This window comes from Uloborus diversus, chromosome 1 (genome assembly GCF_026930045.1).
Source record: "Uloborus diversus isolate 005 chromosome 1, Udiv.v.3.1, whole genome shotgun sequence".
NCBI lineage: Eukaryota > Metazoa > Arthropoda > Arachnida > Araneae > Uloboridae > Uloborus > Uloborus diversus.
In genome coordinates this window covers 160,906,487-160,933,993 of record NC_072731.1, presented here as the reverse complement: position 1 = coordinate 160,933,993, position 27,507 = coordinate 160,906,487, and the positions used below count along the sequence as shown (strand labels likewise).

Sequence of the window (27,507 nt, the reverse complement as noted above, 5' to 3'; positions counted from 1 at the left end):
CATAGAAACAATTATTTTATTTTTCTTAGAAGCGCCTCATTTACTGCCCAATTCAAATCATGTCCTGCATACTTTATTGCTTGCAACTACTGCAGCAGTACTGCCATTCCATTTTACAACATCATTTTCATTGCAGCACTATTACATGTTATTCTTGGTTGATTGTGTATATGTGTTTCTTTATTTCATTGCTTGAAATCAATGGAGCATTCAATTGTAAGTATATTCTCTTTCAATGCATAAGTTGAAAGAATACCCCTTTTAGAAAGCTCTTTCAGCACAGGAATACAAGTAAAAAATTGCCCATAATGGCATGAGTTTCCTATGGTATTTAGGTACATATTAATTTTCAAAAAGTCCAAGTGAAACGTCAGCCTAAACCAAATTATCTAGGCACTGCAATATGGTTCCGTAAGAAATAAAAGTCCGTGTGATGAGAATAACCCACATGCAGCTCATATCTATTTTGCATCTATGGCGCCCTTAATAAAGGACTATCAAGTCATCTAGCATCTGACAGATTCTGAGTCTTCTGAATTCTTGTAGCTCTGTTGAAAGTTTCAAAAAGGAAGCGAACTTCAAAGAAGTAGAAAACGCTATCATTGAATTGTTAACTTAAAATATAAATTTTGTAAATATAATTAACAACAATATTAAAATACATAAAATCTTTAAAAATTATCACTCATTTGTACAAGTTTTAGGTCAAGCACTTCATTCGCCCAGAACAAGACAGAGACTACATATTTGCTGGTTGGTACAATTTTCTACCATTGAAAGTAAAAGTGAATTTACAACACAAAACAAGGATAAAAACAACTTTTTAAAAGTATAGTTAAATAAAATACGCTGTTACAATTATGATGCAATTTTAAATCCCTCTTGAAATTACTAAAATATATGCAAAACTTGTATTTTACTTTTAAATGGAAGAAGAAGGTTGTTGGAGTAACCATTTATTCAAGTTTTAAGCCTGCTGCTATGTCTTAATTAAGATAAAGAAATTATATATTTTCCCTTTCTGTGATTATTTACTGTGTAAAATGCATAGCTGTTGGGCTGATAGCACCATGTAACGATGAATTATAATTTGTTTCCCAGTTGGTATATTTTTAAACCGATTGGCATTAATACAAATACAAAAGTGACGACCAAGCGACAGGCTCTAAGCCGAGCTAAGCTGGTCCTAGTCAATTTACAATCCCCAGTGAAGATCAATGGCCCTCTTAAAACTACCTACTCCATTTCTCATTACCACCTCTTCCAGTAAGCTGTTCCAAGGTTCCACTACCCTGCTAAAATAATAATTTTTCCTAATATCTTTGTTAGCCTGAGATTTAAATAGCTTAAAACAATGACCCCTTGTCCTGTTTTCAGTGCTAAACTTTAGCTTCGTAACATCTTTCATTTTAATAAATTTAAACAAATGAATCATATCCCCTCAGTCTCTTCTGTCATGATGCGTCGCGTTCAATTTTGAAGAATTATTCAGAAACTCAAAGAGATTAAATCTAGGCCGTGGAAGTGGAAGCATCGCAGCCGCAATAACCTCAGATCAACGACTGCCTTGAATGCCCAAAGAACATAAATTTAAAAGACTTACCCCATGTTGAATGTATGTGGACGATAGGAATGAAACATAGCAAATACCGTACATTCTTTATTTCATGCTAAATTTCGAAGCAGACCAGATATAACAGGACTTTTGTATGGTGATCACCAGGGAAAAAACTTCAAACACTTAATTAAAAAAACACAAATCCGTGGCAACATACATTAAAAGTTCAAAAAGAAGAAAAAATACGTGGAGCTGGAGCTTGAAAAGTTCATTAAAAATTAGAAAACGGGGAGTTCATTCGCATGGTTTATAAAACATTCAAATTAAAATGGGCACAGGACGGGCAGTTCGATTTGAAGATGGTCTCAAGATGGTGGGGTGTATTCAGGGATGAATCGGATATCAACAATGTCAGTTGCAGGCCATGCCACGCCGAAAAATGGAGCAACAGTTGGTAATCGCCTTGGAGGCAGTGTTGAAATCATCCACTATAATATTAAAATCTGTTCGCGTCCGTCTGTCTGTCTGTCTGTCTGAAGATCGATCTTCTCGAGAACCACTGCGAATCGGGAGTCAAACGAGATACCGATCAATTCGAAATTTTCCAAAGAAAACAATAGGACCAATCTCATAATTGTACGACTTTAATTAGCGGAGATATTAATTAAAACGTTAATAAACATAATGCTATTCAAGAATTTTTATTTCTTTCCTGTTGCCATTTTGCATATGGGTGAGCAAATAAAATTCTAATAATTGTGTCAAAAGAGACTTTTTTGGCTGCTGTCCAAATCTTAAAAAAACGTTTCCATCTAGAATTTCATTTTTAACTAGTTTAAAATTAGTTGCTCTATTCGGACATTTATCCTCTGTCCTTTCTTATTTTTTCACATTCAACGTTCTTAACTCTTTTCAGCATATGAAAAATGTTTCTTTAGTAATGTTCATTGATTGAAGTGTAAGTTGGACTTTTTTCCGTCACATGGGTGAGTTTTCGAATTGTATTTTCTTAAATACACAAGTTAACTCTATTTCAAATGATTTCAGTATGTAACGAGAAAAAATTTTAGATTGCTTTTGTAACAAACAACTTTGAAATGCAAGGGGAAAAAGAGAAAAAAAAAAGCAAGTTTTTTTTTTTTTTTTTTTTAATTGAAAGTTCAATTTTAGCAATTAAATTGAAAACGCGAAGAAGTAATAACTTTTAAGCTTTTATAATATTAATTCAAAAACCAAAGATTTCTTCTTGAAATCGTGATTACAGTAGGATAATTACTTCGAGACAATGGAATAAAGGCAAAGGAGTTAAGGCATAATTGAAGGCTTCCTCTTTGCCTGTATGGTTGTTTATTTTACGTAGCATTGAAAGCGTAAAAGGAAATTTCACGCTAGGTAAAATAAGCAACCTAACAGACACAAAGCAATCTTAGGAAGTTCATCCTGTGGTTAATAAGTAAGATTCAATATTTTCACGTTGAGGAAAAAAGATGCACAAATATGCGGCAGTGTATAATCACACCTCATTAATTTTACTTTTTTTTTTTTTTTTTTTGAGCAATCACAATTGCTTATTGTTCTCATTTGACTGTTTTGATGTCCTATCTTTTTATTTTCCCACCGCCACCCTCCGCACCCTGTCACCGTCGACCGGCTCCTCACGATGCTGCTCCTATAGCGAAAGCCGTCTCCAGGTTGCATCCATGTCCTACACACACGCGCATACATACGGAGCTACACACGCACGCACACACACATACACACAACTACCCACACATTCATGCCTGCACACCAGGGTTTAAGCTGGGTTCAAAAGTTCTTTAGCATAAAAGCTAAAATTGAGGGGAAAATGTTAGCAAAATGCTAAAATGTTACACATCCTCATATATTTATATATGCCTCAGTGTTTCATCTCCAGCTGAAAATAAAATTCATATTTCATCTGTGATTTCTTTGAAGAAATAAGTACGACAGCTATTTTTTTAAAACATGAAATAAAAAAAGAAAACGCGATTGGTGTTTAGAACGTTGCAGTCTCCTCCTCCTAATAAAGCAGTTATTGGGGGGGGGGGACATAATGCTAGATAAGACTAATAGTTATTGAACTTAATTGAAGTTTAAACATCTTAGCTAAGATTTAAAAAAGATTAAGTTGATTATCGCCATACATGCTTCCTCTCTAGGATCATACATTTCTTCTTTTTTTTTAAATAAATTTATTTTTTATTTGAGCAAAAAAGCGAAAATGCATTGCTTTATTTTCGCAATTCAGATAGTGTTTTCGCATTATGCGAAAAATGCGACCGTAGCGGAAACCCTGCTGCACACTGACACAAACACATATGCCTACACACACATGCACATAACCCCCCCCCCCACACACACACACATACACACACTCATATACACAACTACCCACACACTTATGCCAGCACACAGACAAACACACATGCCTACACACACATACACATACCCCTACACACAAACACACTTACCCCCCACACACAAACACACATACCTACATACACACACTTGTGATTGCGAAAAACATAATTTGAATTCAAAATGTCAAAATTCAAATTAATTTTTATTATTATTTTTTTTTTTTTTTGAACAGATAATTGGCGGAAAATGCGTAGGGAATTAAGAGTACTTAATTTTGTAAAGCAAAAAATTTTTTTTTCTTCAAAAAAATCAATTTTCCCTGATTTTTTGTTATTTTTTCAAAATTCCCTGACTTTTCCCTGATTAATAAAGTTCCCTGACTTTTCCCTGATGTGTCGCCACCCTGTTGTGACATGACGAGAACACTGCCATAATAAGCACAAAAGTTGTATCTGCCCTTTTTGCCAAAACCGAGTTACTGTCCCCAAGTGGTTCTTTGTCATATTTGTCATATTTTACCTAAATACAACAATTTTTGGTCATTTGTCAATAAGAAATATTTTTTAAAAAATTCTGAAAAAGTTGAATGTGGATCAAATACATTGAGGCACACAACTTTAAACGACAATTTCTCATTTTGAACGGATACATACAGATACGACTTTTGCGCTCAGCATGGTAGAATAGTGCTATTTATTACAAAACTTGCCAATTTTTGGAAACGAGCATTTGTAAAACTTCTACGTGAATGCCACTACCTCATCGAAGAACTTACTTGCGATTGAAAAAATATCAGTGTGCACATAAAAAACTAAATTATTCTTATTTGTCTTCATCATTGTTCTACATCATATAAATTTAAGTAAAGTAAAAATACAGTGAATGGAATAAAATAATACTTAAATGTTCAATTCTTTTTTATAAACAGACAGAATGATAATGAATGGAACAAAGGTTGAATGAGTCATTACTAAGTTTCAATAAATTTCCTCCAAAAGTTGGCCTTGTAGTGTCAATAGTGCATTTAATCCTCCACATAAATTAACAGTATTTTGGTTCCTTAAATTAAAGTCACATTCTTCAGTAAACTTATATTTCTAAACCAGCTATTTTATTTTAAAAAATTAAAAAAATCAGAAGTGAATAAACCTCAGATTCAAATGTACTTGTTTACTTATTTGCACATTTTAAAGGGTATATAAATTAATAGGCTCAGAAATTTTAGAACATAGTGTTTGATTCCTGATGTTGAAAGTAGCAGTAGGTTGCACGGATTAGTTTTGCGGGCCATGTTTTAGTGTTAAGAGTTCCCCTATTTCTGTATATTATCGCCTGATTAAAGATTTTTAAATTCAGGGGTCATAGCGCATTTTGACGGTCAAAAAGTAGGAAAAGTAGATTTTTGTAAAAAAGTAGGAAAAGTAGGATATTTTTGTAAAAAAGTAGGAAAAGTAGGACACTTTTACCAAAAAGTAGGAAAAGTAGGACACTTTTACCAAAAAGTAGAAAAATGTAGGACCAGTATTTTAATGCAAAAATAAGAAATTTTCAAAACAATGAAAAAGTAATTGAGCAATATTTTTTCATGAAAAACTTCCTTTCATACTTTTAACTTGCCAGTACATATCTTACTTGCAAAATATATAAATAAATAAACAAACAAACAAAATACAAACATAATTATACTTAACTGGAGTACAATATACACTTTTTTTTTAGGTCGACTCAACTTCTTATTCGAGTTATTAAAAATTACATTTCTTTGAAGTTTTTTTCTTTTTTTTCAAAATATCACTCGTAAGCATGAAATTAAAAAATGTGTACAATACTGATGTAGAAGCAATATTACATTGTTGATTGCAAAAAACTTCAAATTATAAGTAAAACTTACAACTTTTTAGAGCTGTTGGTGCATAAAGCTTTGTTATCTTAATTTTACCATTTTTTAAAATTCTAATAAAACATCATTCATAAGCATGGAATCAAAAGACGTACAATATGTATGTCGAAGCAATATTAGATTGTTGACCCCGGAAACTTGTAACGTTTTAGAACTGTTAGTACATAAGGCTTTGCTATTTTAATTTATTATTTTTAAAGGCTACATCATTAGTTAAATGCCTTATCCTAGAGCTCAGTTACATTTCCTCAAAAATTATTCTTTTAAATGAAAAATTTTATTAATTTTAAATTGAAAATTTCCTTTTTTAAATACTAATATGTAAATTTAACTAAATACTTCCAAAATGCTAGCTAAAAGCATGCAAGTAGTTTATATAAAAAAAGAAGAGGAAGAAATATAATGTTTGTCCACTGTAATAGGAAAATTGAGTTTGTTTCAAAGCAGTTTACGTATTACCGGTAGAATTTGATATGAAAAACATTATTATCCAGTATCGCAGGTTGACAGGCAGTACCTTGAACATAATACAAACAAATATGTAAAGTTATATCACTGAGCAAGAACAAATAAGACATGGGTGCCCCCCTGCAAAATTAAGGGCACACCACCCTAAATATCACAAAAAAACCCTACATAAGCCCCCCCCCCAAAAAAGCAAATACCCCTTAAAACAAACCCCCCCCCCCAAAAAAAAAAAAATTCAACGACACAATCTGCGCCATGACCCCTCTAGGTGGACACCCCTGATTAAGAATAAATACTTGAACCAAATCCTATTATATTTCTCAAAACCCACTCCCTCACTTTTCTTTCTTTCTTTCTTTTTCTTTTTTTTTTTTTTTTTTTTGAGACTTTGTTCAATACACTAGTAGCAACATTAAATCAACTAGACAGTTTTTGCTGCACCACTTCTAGAAAAATCTTTTAAGTCAACAAGAATTTCTTCACTCAAGAATTTGTGGGTCATTCGATGTAAAATGAATACAATTTTCTACTAAAATTTATGTTACCATTTAGGGTTTCAATGAAATTGGTGTAGGGTTGACACATTCAAAGAAAGCTTTTTTTTTTTTTACATTTAAATATGAACCCCATTATAATCCATGCCATTTCAATATACATTTTTTTTAAATTTCTGAAGAGTTGCATTTTGAAAAAAAAAAAAAAGATTTTATTTTAAATTTTAATTTCAAGAACTTTGTATATTAAGCCTTCAAAGTTTATTGAATTTTTTGGATTTTTATATTGCTGTACTTTTAAAATGGATGAATACTTTGAGATGTTTTCAAAAACTTTTATGTGTTATCGATATCATCCTCTATAATTAATTTAATCAAAATATGCTTATTGTGCAGCTAAGCCAAGAGTGCCCCAGTGGGAGGTCACTGTGGTTTTCCAAAAATTTCTTTATCCCGCAAATTTGAGACATATATGTCCCGCAACTTTGAGACATGTATGTATGAGTGTATGTATGTGTCTTGTAACGGAATCTTGCAACTCAAATTTTGACCACTTCCTGCGATCAGATTCTTTTGAAATTTGGCATGCGACATCAGACCCGATTACAATGCAATATTCTATAATCAAATCAATTAACTATTAATTGTTACTTTATTCCAATTTTAATCAATATTTCGGCATAAATCCCACAATGCAGGGCTCCCAACACATTTTAGCCATAGAAAAAGGTAAAAGAGGACCTCTTTGAATCAAAAAGGGGACCAAAGAGGACCAGTTAGGATTAAAAAGAGGACCTTGGGAGGACAATTCATAGTTAAACCCAGGGAAGCACAAAAATGCAAATTAGCTGCCTGGCACTAAATAAGTGAAGATAATTCGTTAATTAACCATAATAATGATTTTTAATGATAAATCCTTATCGCCTTCTGCACAACTGAATTTTTTATCCTTTGAATTATGTTATTTACACAAATATTTGGATGGTGGGGAGGTGACAAGCAAGCAATTGACCATCTTACAGAGTAACTTTAATTGTAAAATAAATTTTCTACTAATTAACAGGTGAAAACTGGCTAATTAAAAATAATCACCTAAGTGACCGATGAATTAGTGCATACCTAATAAAGACATTTTAGATACAGTTATTACAGTAAACACCTTAGCACATAGTACTAGTTTACAAAATTTTTCACATAGCCAGTTTAAAGAATTCATTTTGATATAAGGTACTGGCAAGACAAGAAAATATAGTTTAGAGGCCGGGAGGTTCCCTCCCTCTCCACAGCCCTTTGGATTTTACATATTTCCAGCCTAAATATGGTAAGTTTATATACATATAAGAGTTTATGACCAAACACCAATGCAGGAGGTAATTTCTGGCTACGCTACTGACTGACTAAGTTCAAAAATATTAAAGGAATGCAAATCATTTATTAGTATGCTAAGTATCCAAATCATTTCTTCATATGTATGTATTAGTTGTTTGGGCAAAAAAATATTGTAACTGTCTTCATGTATATATAAAAATTAGTGAGAAAGAATTTTTTATTAAAGTCACACACCCAAAAATATACAAATGCTACTCAAGCGATAAATACACTGAATGTAAATTTGAGCCTGCTTTTACTGGATAACTTAATGTAATAAATAAATGTGTAATTTCAAATTCATGGAGCTATATTTTCAAATTGAAAATACTCATTATGAGTATTTAAAAAAAAAATAAGGATACAAAGTTTTAGTTTAAAAAAATAAAATTAAACAATATAATTTGAGGTAGCACATGTAAAAACAGCTTCCAATTTTCAAAAATATCAAAATAATTACAAGATGCAAAAGGATTGAAATCTTGAACACGAGAATCAAATTTTTGCGAAGTATGTTCACTGTTGGCATAATTTCCAAAAAAAAAAAATATTCTCTGAAACTAAACATCACTAAAATTGAACATAAAATATGCTAGGTTAGGATAGCATATGTGAAAATAACATTCGATTGCGCAAAATATCAAAATATTTAGAAGATGCAAAAAGATTGAAATCTCAAACACAAGAAGCAATTCTTCGCGAAGTTCGAGTAAGTCCAATACTGCTATGGTTCCAAAAATAAGAAAGTTTATTATCTATTAAAATTAAACAAAAAATAAGCTAATCGATGGTGGTGTATGTCAAAATAACTTCCGATTGCCAAAAGTATCAAAATATTAACAAGATGCAAAAAGATTGAAATCTCAAACACGACAAGCAATTTTCCGCGAAGTGCGAGTAAATTCAATGTTGCCATGGTTTCGAGAAAAAAAAGTAGTTTATTATCTATTAAAATGAAGCAAAAAATAAGCTAATCTATGGTGGAGTGTGTCAAAATAACTTCTAATTGACAAAAATATCAAATTATTTACAAGATGCAAAAAGATTGAAATCTCAAACACGACAAGCACTTTCCGCGAAGTGCGAGAAAGTTCAATGTTGCTATGGTTCCAAAAATGAAAAAGTTAATTGTCTATTAAAATTAACCAAAAAATAAGCTAATCTAAGGAGGTGTTATGTCAAAATAACTTCCGATTGCCAAAAATATCAAAATATTTACAAGATGCAAAGAGATTGAAATCTCAAAACCAAGCAAGCAATTTTCGGCGAAGTCCAAAAGAGTTTGATGTTACCATGGTTCCGAAAAAAAAAAGTAATTGATTATCTACCGGAATTAAACATAAATTAAGCTAATCTAAGTTAATGAATGTTAAAATAACTTCTGATTGTCAAAAACATCAAAATATTAACAAGATGCAAAAAGATTGAACTCGCAAAAGCAGGAAGTAATTTTTCGCGATGCTACATATCGAACACAAGTTCAGAAAATTGCACTGATGAAACATTCTTGATTTTTTTTCAAGGTTTTTCAAGGGCGTACGATTCCGTGAGAAATTTCGGTAGCAAAATGCTTTGATTTGACATCATAACTCCTCCCCCAAACCTCTCCATTTGCTAGATTTCCATGTTACAGCGGTTGAAGGAGGAGTAATAACGTCAATCTGAAGCGAAATAATACCAGAAAGTCAGGTTAAATAGAAAAACGGCGCCGCGGCCGCATGTTCGAGCGTAAGAAACGTCAGCAAACAGTATCTTTTAATGTAATGAAAATTTTTAAAATCTGATTTTTGAGTAAAAACAATATAAAAGCGGACTAAACGGACAAAAATGTTAAAATGCGGTCTAAAGCGGACTTTACCCTAAAAAAACGGATTTTGGCGGGAAAAGCGGACCATTTGGGAGCCCTGCACAATGTGAAGAAGAAAAATTTAAAAAATATACATTTGAAAATATCTATAAAAACCTTGGATTTTTCTGCATCAGACAATATTTGTTCCAATGTTCTAAGGTAATTAGAACATGAGTTATAATTGTTTTTAAGTAATTTCATGCCAAAATTTAGATGAGCCTTTAATAGGCGTTTCATTTTTGATCAGGCCATTATCGAACAATACTTTTATTCAGGGGCGCCGACTTGCAAAAATCATTGGGGGGGCTGGCCCAGTCATCACCGGGGGTTTAGGGGGTTATGTAATCCCATGGAGGTTCCCCCCCCCCCCCAAATAAAGGTCGATTGTTGTGCCTTGAAAATGCCAATTTACATATTTTCTGGTGTGTATAATTTAGAAAACAAACAGTATGTGGCATGGCGTTTTCAAAGTAAAACAATCCAAAAATTGGTATACAAATTTTTCTGGTTCAACTAGATCATGTCACTTGTCTTAGTAAGAGACATTTTTTTGTTCTATTTTATGGGGAGTCATGCAGTGCCGTAGCTAGGCATGGAAAAGGTAGGGCGCTTGACTTGCATTAAAGGGCACTGCCAGAGACGCCGACTTAAAAAATATCGGGGGAAAGGGGGCATGCCGGAGGAAATTTTCTAAATTTGAGATGAAAAATAGTGAGTTTTAAAGTTTTTTTTAAAATCATATAATCAACATTAGAACCTCGAAAACTCGACAAGCCCGACACATATTTTTTGGCTTCGAAAAACGGAAGAAATAAATACAAACACACACAGTATTTTTGTAAAAAGGAAATTTAATTTACGCATGCTTTTTAAGACCAGTTGTTTTTACATTAGTGACATCGGCTAACATATTCAAGTGTAAACGCAGTCTCTCAATATCTAGGTCATTTTTGAAAAACTCAGTTGATTTTTCAAAATGTTCTCTTCTCTTTCACCTCTGTTTAATAAAAGCAAGCACTCTTGTTCAACTGCAATGACCTGTGTGCTTCCAGTTGATGTAAATCGCCCAATAATGCAAAATTGCACCATTTTACAAACCTCAATGTGTATTGCCTTGTAGTACAGTCAACTCCCGTCTTACGCGAGCGATGCATTCCAAGACCTCTCGCGTAGGTCGAATTTTCGCGTTGTGGAAAAGGGTATGTGTAAAATTTTTATAAACGTACCCAATTATTTTAGACACTTGTAAACACCCCCTCAAACTGTTAAAAACCATCTCTTAACTAACTGTACATTACTGTCTCTTACATAAAGAACTGAATGTTTACTTGTATTTAAAAAAAAAACGTTTTATTCAACATAAAATACTGCTACGATGTACAAAATCAATGATTAATGGGAAAGAAAGAAAAAATAAACCGGTATACGTTAGGCACAGTATATAGTAAGAAAAGCAAATGCATCTTTAGTTGTACTGTACAGTAGATCAATTAATGATATTCGTACACAATACATGAGCAGTTTCCATTTTCATAAATTTTTGCAAGACACTACTCAGTGAATTTTTATGGATTTCCTTTTCTTGACTTGTAATTGTATGTACGGAAGAATCACTCATACCTAATTCTCGTGCTACCTTCAACGCATTTTTTAGTTGACCATCAGCTTTTCAAGAAGCTCTAGCTTTTCTTTAATTGTCATGAAACTTTCTCTTTATCTTCACAAACTTTAGATGAAACAGCGCTCTTAGGTGTCATTATATTTCATTAACTTTCGCATTTAAAATGAAAAGGGAACTTCTACTCTCAGCGATGGTAAAAGCATAAAGATACATTCATAAAAAAAAATTTTTTAGTAGCCAATAACAAAGCTGATACGAACACACCACGATTCCCTTCCGAGAATTTTCGTGTTGCGGTGAGAAATTCGCGTTAGGTCTGAATACTGGAGAAAAAATCGTGTTATAGCTATTTCGCATAAGTAGCGGCGAGTCAAATGTTTTCCTTTGGGATTTTGAAAGTGTGCGGTGAGCTGCCTTCATTGTTTTCATACTTCTTTGGTACACGTCGATTCCGAGGAAGGGAAGGATCATCATTTTGTGAAGGTTTTCTTTTAAACACGATTCCCATAAGTATTCAAAACTATCACGCCTCCCATTTTATATACAAATCAAACTCTCATATATATTTTTCCAGATCAGCAACACTTAGGTGAGCGTGCCGCAGCGCTGCCCACCGGCAACAGACTTGACCCGTAAGTTCGTGCACTGGGACAAATTTTTACAGTACTCGCAGTACTGTAACACTATCATCATTCGCACCACTCGTTTTCAGTTAACCTGCTTACACAACCGTAATAATTATTTGTTTTAACTCATTACTGAATATATTTTACAAGGTAAACTATCTTTAAACAAGGAAAATAAAAGATAAATTTATGAGTTTAGAAAGCATAATGTAACTTATAATTTTCTTGATTTATTGGGGGGGCTCTGCCCCCTCAAAAATATTTTTGAGGGGGCTCGGGCCCCCTCAAGCCCCATGGAGTCGGCGCCACTGCTTTTATTAAAATATCTCTCAAATTTTCAAAGTAATATAAATAGGATTTTCGCACACATACATTGATGACTGAGATGGATTAACTACATTAGACAATTACTCCACAGGCAATTTATCAGCACAGTTGAATGTTTTTAGAGCTCGGCAATTGCACTCTAAGGAGTATAATTATTCTTTTTGGAGTTCAAGAGACTGCGTTTCGAGTGCTGCCTGAGACTGTAGGCACTTTTTTTGGGCAAATTTCATAAACATAAAAGATTTTGAAAAATGTTAAAATGAATATTTTTTTGTTAAACAAGTTGAACTAAAAAAAAAGAAGAAGAAACAGAAAGAAAAAGAAAATAATAGTTTAAAAAACTAAACTAAAAAAAAACATGCTAACACGCTTTTGTAGCAAAATAAACTGAAAAGTAAAAAATAAACTTTAGATGATAAGGTTCATTTTGCTACAAAAGAGTGGTTTTTTTTGAAGTTTTTTAAACTACTATTTTACTATAAGTTATATTTATATGTTGATACCTGTAGTTTATCATTCGCCAAATTCAGAATTTCTGCCATTCAAAAATTAAAACTCGAGGCGCCCCTGAGCCAAGCTATTGTCAGCGGCAAGAGCGTTTAAATAAATTATGATACAATTTAGATAAAATTTCAGAACATTTTTAGGAAAATCAAAATAAAGTTCAAACAATATTGAATAATAAACATTGCAGAATTATTATTTTATTGCAAAGCGCCAGCTTCAAAATCAATGTTGATTCAGGAAAGACCATTTTTTTTTTTTTTTTTTGGTTTCTGGCAAGAAAGGTACTGGGTACATAACCATTTAGCACCATTTTATTGTGCTTTAAATGTTATTCTATCTAAAGACCTATCTATTTAAAGAAAGCAAAAAAGTTAGAGCTAATTTCGCTCAGTACTTTGTATGCAACAAAATATTTTAGGTCAGAAATAACATGAAATTTCTAATTTAAAACGTTTAGACATAAAAAGAAAGTTTTATTTCTCTGATTTAACTGAACTTCATTCTTCCAGACTGAAAATTATATCTATTTTACAAAACACTTGAATTTTACGAAAATGTGACAGAAACAAAAAAAAAGGTGGGGGAGGATTCAGTTTTTTTGACTATAGTTCAAACTGAAACTCAAATATAATAACTAACATTACATGCCAGCAAAAAAAAAAAAAAAAGAACAACATACATAATCAAGTATAATTATCAAAAGTTTGTACTTATATAGATGGATTTTTTTTACTATATACTTTTTAAAAACCACAGTGTTTTTTCTTAACACAAGCAGTAGAATTCACAAGAAATTGCAAGCATGTATAACTTTGTGAAATAAATTCAATATTATATATAAACAATTTACAATTAACAAATTTTCATTTTCTGAATGCAAATTTTTTGAAATCACATCAATTTCAAAGTCTTTTGAAGGAATTTCAAGTTAAATTCTAAAGGAAAATCATGCTAAAAAATATGAGAAGAATTTTTTGCTGAAAAGTAGGAATAGTAGGAGGAAAATGAGCGCTGTATATTATAAAACGTTCAACAAACTAAGATAAACTCTGATAATTTTAATAATAAAGTTTTTACGAGTGATGGAAACGAACTCCGGTGCAATTACATTGCATTTTTTGAATGAGCGTCTCCAAATCAAGAACGTGCAAGTTCGCTACTACAGAATATAAAATATAAAGTGTTGAAAATAATAGTAAATTCAAAATGAGGGATGTCCAAGAGGTAAAATCAGATTGCAAAAAAAAAAAAAAAAGACGAGCGGTTGCTACAGAAGTGGATGTAATGAGATTTCAAGATTCAGATTTGTTTTTGCCATTGTTCCATTTTCCAGTTTTAATAACTTCTACTGTTAAATCACTCAAGATTTCTAATGCTCTTTAAGTTACTGTTACTTTCTCTTTGCCTAGGACAATTTTTTATGACTTTAAATAAACTTCCATGACTTTGAATGAAAATTTCAATTTTCCATGACTTTCCAGGATTTACATGACCTGTACGAACCCTTCGTGATTTAATTATACAGTGAAGAAAATGGTGGAAATCAGAATACTTTTTTTTTATTTAAATAAAAATATCTCCAAGGGAAAAATAGCATATCCTTGTTCATGATTATTTTCAGGGTTCACAGTTTTAAAATTAAAACAAAATCACAGATAAAAAGCAGATGCTAATGTAATAAGATAAAACTAAACCATTTCTAAAAAGTTGCAAAGGAAAGTTTTTCCACCTGCAGATGAAAAAGAATATAAAACAAAATTGAACTCTTCACGCTTGACATAGTTGTGTTTAAAAAGACGTATTAACAGTATGTTAAAAAAATATTACTTAATAAGTAAAACAGTAAAATTATCAATTTTTTTTGTTCATTAACTTTGCATTATACATTTTTAGAACAAACTAATTGCTTCAGTGTTTTGTAGTAAGTTACCGCCCTAAAGCCAGGGCTACGGCAGAAATACTTAAAATACATCGCCAGCTCAGTTATTCCATCCGAGGACTGCAGTTTCGTGCTTTTTAGCACTCATCAGCCCAGAATAGGAATCACATGAGATGAAGGCGAAAAATCTCTTAAGGGAGCCAAGAGAGCCAAACAAACTGGTAGTTAATGCAGAATTAACAAACCAGATAAGCGACCGCAGCAATGGTGCGGTTCAACTTAAAGATTGATGGCAAAGCTAAGGTATTTTGTACCTAATTCCTATTCCGGGCTGATGAGTGCTAAAAAGCACGAAACTGCAGTCCTCGGATGGAATAACTGAGCTGGCGGTGTATTTTAAGTAATTACTTCAGTATCTAAGCTTAAAACAAACTGATAACAATAGTAATGCTGACCAATAACAGTAATTAAAGCAATATAGTAAGGATAATTCAGTACTATCATTTCTCACAATATTCATGGATGATTATGTAACATTATGTCAAAAAATAAGTTGATAGTACCTTTTCCAGTACGTGGATCTCTCATCACAGTGCTTTTCTTTGGCGTTCCAGTTCTTAAAGGTGTTTTAGGTCTAATAGCAGGAGAATGCATTCCTGATGGCTCATACATTGGAGACAATAGATTCTTTTTTACTTGAATACTTTGTTCTAAAAAATGTTTTTTCATTTCAAATAATGACAACTATACCAAATGAAGGAAGTTAACCTTTAAGAACACGGACGGCGTACTGAGCATGCCACTCAGCGAGAAAGCAGCTGTGAATTTCAGAATAGTCATTTGACCAACCACTGGCTATTATTTACCTTTTCCCAACGTTTGTTCAATGACAGACTTGTGTTTAAAGTTTTTTTTTTTTCGAAACAACATGTGAATGATCCAATTTTGTATGCCAAAAAGCATATAAAAATAACAAAATACAATTTTGAAAGCTGCAGTAATTGTTCAACAAATGGCAACGAATTTTCTAAATGACTAAATTATCATTTATATGTATTATTATCATTATTATTATTATTTTGATTTTATAATCATGAAATTTGCAAATTAAACGTTATTGTAATCATTGTAGTCATATTCATTTTCATTACGCTCGTCTGTTCATTCAATTAGATGCTTGCTACTTAACATTTCTATACATTGTGCTAAACAGAAAATTTTTTAAAAGTTGATAGTTAAGCTTTAAAGAATGCTGGCGTACAGAGTATACCATCCGTGTTCCTATGTTATTTTAAACCGTCCATATTCTTAAAGGTTAATGCTGAAATTTTCAGATACAAGTGATTTTTTTCAACATACAAAATTTAGAGAAATTTATAGTTAAAATTAATACACAAAGTTGATAGATTGTAAGAAGTACATACTTGAATTTTCTATCTCTGGCAAACCATATTTCCTACTTCCCAAAGGACCAGCTAAATCTAAAAGCTGACTGTATATCTCGGCAGCAGTAACAGTAAGAGCAGGGATTTCTGCTTCAACTGAAACTAAACTTGCAATTTCAATTTCTTGGGAATCCGTCAAAAGCTTACTAACTACAGAAGATATGCATTCAGAAAACTCCTTGTATAATGCCATATAACGATGAATCTGCCCATCTCCTTTGAAATCTATGCCAAGTTCTTGCTCTTCATGCTTTCAATGAAATAAAAGAAATTAGAATGTACTTGCATATAATATATATATATATATATATATATATATATATATATATATATATATATATATTTGATAGCAATATAAGGATTGAACAAGAACAAAAAATTCTTTTAAAAGAAGGAAAAAATGAAAAAATCCCAAAATACCCTGGGGCCTCATCAGGGGGTACTCCCCAAGGGTAGGGAAAAAACCATGAGATGTTTCATGAGTGCTGCTGGCGAAATTTGCCTAAAAAAGCAGCACTAGTCCCCGACATCTCACAAAACAAGCAAATTGGGTTACTGAAAGTCCAGAATATCAGCATGACATGAAATACAAACATTGAACCTTTTAAAAACGAAAAATACAAGTTTTATTTAAAGAAAATAGAACAATATTTAAGCTACAAGATTTATATAAAGAAAATAGAACAACATTTAAACCACAAGAGAAACAAAATTCATACCTGAACTCAAAATCAAAAGAAAGAACGTACATCCATCAAATTCATGAAACAGAAAAAATCAAGGAACTGACAATTGACTATCGCTAGTCCTCCACAAGACTGCAAATGAAATGCTTCGTAAGATGCTCCGGATATTGGTTTTCAGTTAGGGTAGCAGTTAAAATTCGAATCGCTGTTTTCAGATTTGTTTTATTATTGCATATTTTTTTACATCTAATAATTTGTGAAATGATTATATTTTTGAACACTTTTCTACTGACACAACTGTGAAAATGAATTAAAGAATACACTTTAAAATCAAAATCCTGACGTTTATCATACAAAGCTATACTGGGAACTTTATTATTCAGTTGAATATTGAGATCAAGGAAATTAACTGACTCATCCTTATTTGTTTGTTTCAGCAGTAGTTCATTTGGGTAAATTTCTTTGTGTAAAATGTGAAAATCATTGTTATTAAAAATAATAATGTCATCAATATATCTAAATGCTTCTATATTGTTGTTTATTAAAAAATAGATTCATAAAAATGCAAAAATAGGTTTGCAAATGCACTAGAAAAAGATGTGCCCATCGGTATTCCATTGATCTGTCTGTAGAAATTGCAACCATTGTATAAGTAATTCTAAAAAATACAAAATTTAACAAGGATAATCCAAGAGTGCTTTTCTAAATTGATGTGTTTTTCATATCTGTCGAAAAGTTTGTGGGGAATGTTAGTGAAAAGATTTTCAAAATCAAAAGTATTAAAACTATGAATATGGTATTTACCACTGTTTATGGAATCCAGAACTTTCTGGTTATTCAGAATTATAAAACTTTTTTCTTCTGCAATTTTGGCCAAGATATTTTTTAATTTTTCGAAAAAAATGTAACCTGCTTGATTATTGTAGGAGTATGTTCCACTTGTAACGAATCTGAACTTTATTGGATTTTTATGAAACTTAACTGTTATAAAAAGGAAAGGAAAATTGAAATTGAGATGCCGTGTGTTTAGAATTTTGTCGAAGGCTAGGATTCTTTTCTTTAAACTGGATTCAGCTTCTGTGACTTTTTTGTATGTATTGATACAGTCGACACTCGATATAACGACCATCTCCGTCCCAGAGAAAAAGGTCTTTATAACGAGTGGTCGTTATAAGAGGTATAATTTAAAAAAATATACACAGTCATCTTGCATGCCCCGTTGTTCCGTAAAAAAAATGGTACTTTTTCAAACACTCCAGTTAAATGCTCAAATTGTTTTTATCGTAGGAATTTTTAGAAAACTCGCGTGCAAAATACTATGACAGAACATTATAGAAATTTTAAAGTAGAAAATATAGGGAGGAAAATGTTACACACTTACAAATCTGCTACTACTACTGCTACCACTACATTTTCTGAAGATAAAACCAGAAACAGATGGTTGCCTTTTTAGCAGACGTGATTTTTGCAAAACATTATTTTCCGTTTCAGACATAGGTGATAAATTGTTTTTTTTTTTTTTTTGCTTTTCAAAGAAATATTTGAAAGTCCCTCGAGAACCGCAAATCTTAAAAACCGCTAGATTCAAACTACCAACACATCTGTCAACTCCCTTTTCTTAGGAACCTGGAAATTTCTCGATTTTTCCTCCCATTACAATTATTATTATTATTATTATTATTATTATTTTTTTGTGCTAGCTGCGGTGAATGGTAATCTACGCGCACCCCCTCTCAAAGTTGGAATGGACATTGGAAACTTCAGGCAGATGTCCGTAAACAATAATCAAGACCATTTCAAGCTACAAATTTGTTTTATTGGGAAGAACACCCGAAATAGCTTCCGCTGGATTCGGTCGTTGTATTGGATTAGACGATACAGAATGGTCGTTATAACGAAGGCAAATTAACGTAGTGTTCATAGGAACAAAGTTGGGACTTTTGCCACTGGTCGTTATAGTGGGACGGTCTTTATAATGTGTGGTCGTTATAATGAGCGTCGACTGTATTCGTATATTAATACATACAAAAAAGTCACAGTACATCTTTTTCTAGTGCATTTGCAAACCTATTTTTGCATTTTTATGAATCTATTTTTTTAATAACTTGTTAAATTTTGTATTTTTGAGAATTACTTATACAATGGTTTCAATTTCTACAGACAGATCAATGGAATACCGATGGGCACATCTTTTTCTAGTGCATTTGTAAACCTATTTTTGCATTTTTATGAATCTATTTTTTTAATAACTTGTTAAATTTTGTATTTTTGAGAATTACTTATACAGGGGTAGAAGTGACCGACTTGTCACATATAGGACATTTTCCGCAAAAAATATAGGACAAATATAGGACACATTATATGAATAATTTTGCTATGAAAAAAGAAATAATACATATCATATATTACTTATTTATTCTTATGAATGATTTCGTTTTAAAAAAAAACCTCAAATCAAATTATTCCTTACATCTGAAATGACTTTCCTGTAGTTCAAAGAATAATTTTTGAAAAAAACAGTGTCCTCTATAGACGAAATAATTAAACAAAATTTGAACAAAGAAAATTTTTATGTTTTCTTCCTCACTCATGACCCAAATACTAATTCCACTGTTCTTTGATTTTATATCTAAACTGAACCCTTTAACAGTTGTATTAAGAACAAACAGAGCTTGAGAAGAATCCTCTTGACGTTTTTCAGAGTCTTCTTTATGCTTGAATGTTTTAGCATGCTGTCTCAATTACGAAAACCCACTATTGCTTATGGGCACTGAACAGTTGCAAAAATGGCAAAAAGCGGTAAAATCATCTTTTCCTTTAGAGCACCATGCACCAAAATTTGTAGAATAAATGTCCTCCTGGTTCAACAACAACAAAAAACGGGAATATAGGAAATATAAGACATTTTTCAAAAATATAGAAAATATAGGACGATTTTGATGCTTTTCTTGAAAATATAGGATATATAGGACTATTTTGACCCCTGCTTATACAATGGTTCCAATTTCTACAGACAGATCAATGGAATACCGATGGGCACATCTTTTTCTAGTGCATTTGCAGACCTATTTTTGCATTTTTATGAATCTATTTTTTTAATAAACAACAATATAGAAGCATTTAGATATATTGATGACATTATTATTTTTAATAACAATGATTTTCACAATTTACACAAAGAAATTTACCCAAATGAACTACTGCTGAAACAAACAAATAAGGATGAGTCGGTTAATTTCCTGATCTCAATATTCAACTGAATAATAAAGTTCCCAGTATAGCTTTGTATGATAAACGTCAGGATTTTGATTTTAAAGTGTATTCTTTAATTCATTTTCACAGTTGTGTCAGTAGAAAAGTGTTCAAAAATATAATCATTTCAAATTATTAGATATAAAAAAAATATGCAATAGTAAAACAAATCTGAAAACAGCGATTCGAATTTTAACTGCTACCCTAACTGAAAACCAATATCCGGAGCATCTTACGAAGCATTTCATTTGCAGTCTTGTGGAGGAGTAGCGATAGTCAATTGTCAGTTCCTTGATTTTTCTGTTCCATGAATTTGATGGATGTACGTTCTTTCTTTTGATTTTGAGTTCAGGTATGAATTTTGTTTCTCTTGTGGTTTAAATGTTGTTCTATTTTCTTTATATAAATCTTGTAGCTTAAATATTGTTCTATTTTCTTTAGATAAACTTGTATTTTTCGTTTTTAAAAAGTTCAATGTTTGTATTTCATGTAATGCTGATAATGTCATGCTGATATTCTGGACTTTCAGTAACCCAATTTGCTTGTTTTGTGAGATGTCGGGGACTAGTGCTGCTTTTTTAGGCAAATTTCGCCAGCAGCACTCATGAAACATCCATGGTTTTTTCCCTACCCTTGGGGAGTACCCCCTGATGAGGCCCCAGGGTATTTTGGGATTTTTTCCTTCTTTTAAAAGAATTTTTCGTTCTTGTTCAATCCTTATATCGCTATCAATTGTGTTGTCTACCAGTATCATAGAGCAGCCTGTGGCGCCTAGTAAACTGAGTAGTGAAGTTCTTTTTTAGTGAAGTTCATTTTGGTTGACTTGTCCAGATTATAAATAGAATATATGATAGTGTTTCTTTATATATATATATATATATATATATATATATATATATATATATATATATATATATATATATATATATATATATATATATATCAAAGAGGTTGAGTTTCCTGATAGTTTACGTTGAGTTTTCTGATAGTTGACATTTGTAATTTTTGAAGAAGTTACAATAAAATAATGACGATTAATGCACAATAACTTTTATGCATCAATAATAACCTAGTTTTGTTTTATAATCAAACTTTAAACGTTTCTAAGGGAACTTAATAGATTCTAAAAGTAGGTTTGTAAGTTTTTTTTATATTATAAGATAATAATAATATTAATAAATATATTTTTAAAAAGACTACAGTAGAATTTATTTCTTTCAATCTTTACTTTAAAAAAATTAAACTTTTTAAATTAATTATCAATTTTTTAAAATATTTTAATAGCATTAAAAAAGGACTAAAACATATCAAATTTAAGTAGGAGCATATTGTCAAAAACTAAGAGACAGAATAATATAAGTTCTGAAATTTCTATTCAAGCATAAGTGGTGATTATGTACAGTATTGAAAACTAAAAACCCACTTACTTTAGCTAAATTTCTCAGAATATGACGCACCTCAGACATCAGTTTATGATGCACAGTTAATAAATCATGAACATGCACAACATGTAGATGTAATGACTCCTGAAAACAAGGAAAATAAATTGTGAATTCAATTTTTGTTCAGTTTCAAGCACATATTGCACTTGTTTAGAAAAAGTGGCACAAGTCAAAATTGCCCAAATTTGAGTAAATTCCCATGTTAATAACACAATTTATGTCTCTTTAATTTGGGAATAAAGACAGTTATAAGTTTTTTTTTTTTAGAGTTTTTTCAATTACAAATTTGTAGCTGAAGTAAACTGTGATGTGAACATTGATTTCAATATTGAAGTGACCATAATTTTAATTCCACAGAAAAATGAGGCTTTTTGACTAGTGTCACCTTTCTTGTCCAGCTGTTACATATACACTGGTGGACAATTGCTATGGACGGATCACAATGTAGAGCGCAAAAAAGTAAGTGTAATTTAATGCCAAGTGAAATAAACTAATGTCAGAACACTAGAACATTACAATGACGATAATTTATAGTGCTCTGAAATCCAGAAAGCGTTGAAAAGTGTTCAAAGGACAAAACGATCATTTTGTGCTGAATACGTAAAAGTGAAAAAATTTCATTATCGTCCACAGGCGTTCCGGCCTAAGATGTCAATATGGGATATGACCGCTGTGGAGGGCAATGCCAGCTTCTACACGTCGTTTGCTGCTTTGCACAACAATATCCAGCGACTGTTGGGGTAATTTATCCCGTTCCTCTATCAGCCACGGATAAGAGTGTCCTTGCTTATTAGAGGATGTTGTCAACCAGCAAGACGGCTCCACAAAGCATTCCAAACATTTTCAATAGAAATCAGATCTAGAGAATGAGCAGGCCATCCAACTGGGTTGAATTTTCTTGCTCCTAGACACTCCTGGACAGCGGCTGTTCGATGACATGATGCGTTATCACCCATGAAAACTAATTTATCGCCCACAGCACCACAATACATGTAAATATGAGGTAGCAGAACAACATCAATGTATCGCTGGGTAGCCATAGTCTTTTTGGCAGCACATAAGCGACGTACGGTCATTGATCATAATCCCAGTCTACACCATGATACCACTAGTTGGATATTTGTCCTTTTCTTTTATGTTGGCCTGTATTCACTACTACTCTCACGCCAGATCAGTTGTCGTCCACAATTAGACGACAGACAGAACCTGCTGTCATCTGAGAATGGTACACAAGCTTAGTTGACTTCTCTCCAATTGTGGTGCTGACGACATCACTACAAACGGAAGAAATGCTGACTTGTAGGCAAAAGGGTGTACAAATCAAGCTGTTGGGCGTGTAGTCCTACTGCTTGCAAACACCTGGATACATTTTTTTGGGATATTTGCTTGCTAGTAACGGCAGGAAACGGCTTTGCTACCTCAGTAGCTGTGTTGCGCCGGTTCATTTTTGTTTCTAGCACTATGTACCAATATTCTGCTGATGTCGTACCGAGTGCACGACTTCCCCCGTGACATTTGCTACACATTCTATTTGTTTGAAATGAGTTCTAAACCTTTGAAACAAACCTGCGGCTAATGTCAAACTCCATGGAAACAACTGATACTTTTTCCCCTTCTTCAAACTTGCCAGCAACCCGACCATCCGTAAAATCATCTACGGGACGTCGGGAAAGCATACCAAAAATTCAAGTTCGTTAATTCATTCTTTCCTGTCAAATTTTGCCTGCCTTTGAACAATAATGGTTGTGACGCACTATATCCTTTATATCCCTTATAAGCACTATCACGTGACGAGCAACTTGTGAATCTACAATTTGCATACACACAACACGTCTTACTGTATTCTACACTTATGCTAATTTTCATATTTCTTTGCCTTCCATTTTGTAGTTCCTAACGCTGCTATTACTATCTGTCCTTAGCAATTGTCCACCAGTGTATATGTACTACAATCAATATTTTACTTAAAATGAAAAAATATATGATGCATTTAACCATACCCAGCATAGAATTGTTGTTGATTTCTGGTGCTCTAATTTTTCTCTACAGGAGCTCAATGATTGGGATACTTTTTTAATAACCGACGTCAGCCATTCTGAAGTAATGCCATCTTTTTCTAAGGGCTAAAAGCAAAAACACATCTTAAATGTACAGATAACATAGAATCATAGAATATTTAAAATTTTCTTCAGTTCAATAATAACAATATGTCAAGTTGTTCTTTATATTAACTTATACTAGACAAATTTCGAGAAACTTTTTTCTTGTAAGAGTGAAACTAGTTTAGATCAAGGACAAGTTTCTGCACAAGCCATTTAACAAACAACAAATTGACTTATTTTGCTTCATACACTACTCTCTTCAAATCCCTTTTTGACACTAAAATAGATCTATAAAAATCTGTAAAACTGCTGCTGAATATGCCTACTATGAATATGCTGAATATGCTGTATGCCTACTAGAGCATACTGCTGTTTACTTTCCTTCTTTTGAAAGTATTTACTGCTGCGATATGGCACTTTCTTTCATAACAAAAATGTCAACTAAGTTAAGAACACGTGCTATGGATGTTTATTTGGAGGATCAATTAAAGCTTGATCCAAATCAATCTTTTAATTATTTCCTAGCAAGAAACTAAGGGCAACTAGGCAGGTCCAAGTCAATTTATAAATTCCCAATAAGGATCACTGGCCTGCTTGAAGCTATCTACCCCCTTGGTCATTACAACCTCTTCTGGTAAGCTGTTCCAAGTGCCCACAACCTTACAGAAGTAGTAATTTTTTCTAATTTCCAGGTTAGCCTGCGATTTGAATAACTTAAAACAATGGCCAATTATCCTGCTTTCTATTTAAACTGTTGAGTGAAACAAAATGCTATTAATGTACTTTCAAAGAAAAAGTTTAAGACATACTTTTAAGGATATTAGGTGTTCTTCAATGTTACTTATTTGACTCTGACAACTTTCAGCTAATTCACATGCTTCTTTACACCTATTTTGGAGAAAAAAAATCATATGAATTTGAAATACAAGTTACTGACCCTGCACGCATTATTAAAACCCTGCATTTCAATAATGAGCTAAGGGGCATAAGAACTGGTTAAAAATATTTTGGTGCTTTTGCAAAACAAAGACAACTTGAAGTGAAATACTCCCACAGGGTTCATACTCACTTCGGATAAAAAAATTCCATGACTTTTCCAAGACTTTTTCATGACTTCATAAAAATTTTCATGACCTTGTTACACAAAGAGAATAGTACTATTTAGTGTTAAACTTACCAATTATTTCTATGTATTGCCTGACTAAAGTCTTTATTTTCTAAAGCCTTCAACAAATTAAGATAAACTCTGACAAATTGAATGCTTTTTTTACAAGTGGTTGAAATAAACTCGGATGCAATTGAATTACATTTTTTGAGTGGGTGTGGTAAAATCAAAAACATGCATCTCCACTACTACGCAATATGACAAACAAGAAGTGCTGAAAATAATGGTGAATTCAAAATGAGTAATGTCCCAGCAGTAAAATCTCATTACAAAAAAAAGGTGGGCGGCTGTTACAGAAGCGGATGCGATAGGATTCCTAAACTCAGATTCGTTTTTGGGACAGTTAAATTTTCGAGTATTAATAGCTTTAACTAGTGTGGCACACATAACGAACTAGCAATACTATTAAATCCCTCAAGATTTCTAATCCTTTTTCAGCTACTGTTACTTTATTACTATCCAAGACATTTTCCCATGACTTTAAATTAATTTCCATGACTTTTGATGAAAATATCAATTTTCCATGACTTTTCCAGTCTGAAATTTGGTAATCTTTTTTCCATGACTTTCCAGGATTTCCATGACCCGTACGAACCCTGCTCCCATGACCACATTAAATTCACAGATTTTTCTAGCCCTAGATTGGTTTTTTAAGCACATATTACAATTATATTATTCAAGGAATTAGGGTGGGAATTCTTCAGGGGCACGGTAGTGTACATCAACCCACCTCAGGTGGTTGTTTATGTATTTATCTTTGTGAAGCAAGGAAGAAAAATATAAAAATACTTGTGCTCTGTTTTTTCCATTTCTTTACTGCATTAAAATTATGTTATATAAAAAAAAATAAGAATTCAGAGAATTTTTAGATTTACAATAAAGATATGAAATTAAATAATTGATGAAATTTAATGAGCGGTTAATAAAAAATATGTTTACTTTTAAAATTCTATATCCTTCAGATAAAGTTCAGGATTTAAAATTCAGTCATAAATCCTTCATAGTAATTCAAAACTAATCAGTCAAAAATATAAATTTTATAAATATTAAAAAATTTATGAAAAGAAAAATAAACTAGTTCAAAAACAAACTAATCTGAATAAATATGTATATCACATCACCTACCATCAACCGCACTATAAGAACAAAATCAGAAAATTATACTTAAAATGTAAAACTTACTCAAAGACAACACAGTTAGTAATGAGTTTGGAATATGTATAAGCTGTTATTGTTGTATAAATTAACATCTACTTTTTAATTATATGATGGACCACTTATTGGGGAGATATGTGCAGGTATTACAACACCCAATGGTTGGTATTTATTGTTTGCAGGCAAATAAATTTGTTGGGTCTCCCCCGCGGAAGTTTATTTCTTTTTTTTTGCTAACTATCCCACCAATCAGGATAAAATTCCTTTTTGACGGGATGGAAGTCACCATTGCTCAAATATTTCAAAGCAACTTTTGCCATCATTTGCCATCAGTATTGAAATTTTACAGTTATATATATCACCATCATACCGGAGAAGATTTTCCTTTAATTTAAGACTGAATTCTTAATAACTGTATTCTCATAAGTATAATTATTACAGATTTTCATGAAACTTTGTTGTTTTTTTTTTTTTTTTTTTTTTGAATAGAAAACATTGACATTGGAAAAATATCAAAAGCAGAACATCGATGTTTAAAAATCATTGACTATTAGACATTGATCTGTTTACAAAAACAATCAATGTTTCTAACACATAGACATCAATTTCGCACCCCTAATCACATACATAAATCCAGACAAAACTTTTTGTATTATTATTAACATAGATCAGGGGTCTGTTCAGGATTTTTCACAGGGCCCGTTTTTTGTGAAAAATCAAATAATTTTGCAAAAAAAAAAAAAAATTAAAAACGAAATCTTAGACTTTTGAGATGGCACAAACTGCATAATTGACGCTTCAAGTTGAGTGTTTTTCGAGTATTCGGGGGGGGGGGAGGGGGAGGGGGGGGCATCACTCTCTAGGAGATGGGCACCCCTCAAGTATCTATATTTATTTACCATTCTACATTATGTTAAATTATACTAGAAACAGGGATCAAAGTGACCAACTGACAAAATATAAGCCATTTTTTGAAAAAAATATAGGACACATTTTGAAAAAATATAGGATTTATAGGATACCAAGTAAAAAAAAAGATTAAATTTTGCACACACATCATAAAAAAGTTACCTTTAAGTGCCACTGATGAAAAAATATGTATACAAAATTTGTTAGGCATACCTTATTGATTCTTTGCTGTCCGAACATAAAAATTTTAATTTTCTCAAACACAAAAAATAAATAAAAGCAATGATAATAATATGGGAAATAATTTATTTCAATCAAAAATCGAAACGATTTAGAAACAAATTATAGAGCTGCTTGACTCTTTTCGAACAG

General features: G+C 32.0%; 1 protein-coding gene across 1 annotated transcript in view; it reads right to left on the bottom strand.

The window, feature by feature from the left end:
* Positions 1 to 27,507, bottom strand: part of LOC129216614 (serine/threonine-protein kinase SMG1-like) — a 248,709-nt gene that overhangs the window by 2,548 nt on the left and 218,654 nt on the right. Inside the window, exons 69-73 of the mRNA XM_054850834.1 lie at positions 24,716 to 24,794; positions 23,805 to 23,927; positions 21,790 to 21,888; positions 16,404 to 16,674; positions 15,543 to 15,689 (exon numbers count right to left, since the gene is read on the bottom strand). Coding sequence (XP_054706809.1) covers positions 15,543 to 15,689; positions 16,404 to 16,674; positions 21,790 to 21,888; positions 23,805 to 23,927; positions 24,716 to 24,794 — 719 coding nt within the window. The remainder of the gene's footprint in view (positions 1 to 15,542; positions 15,690 to 16,403; positions 16,675 to 21,789; positions 21,889 to 23,804; positions 23,928 to 24,715; positions 24,795 to 27,507) is intronic.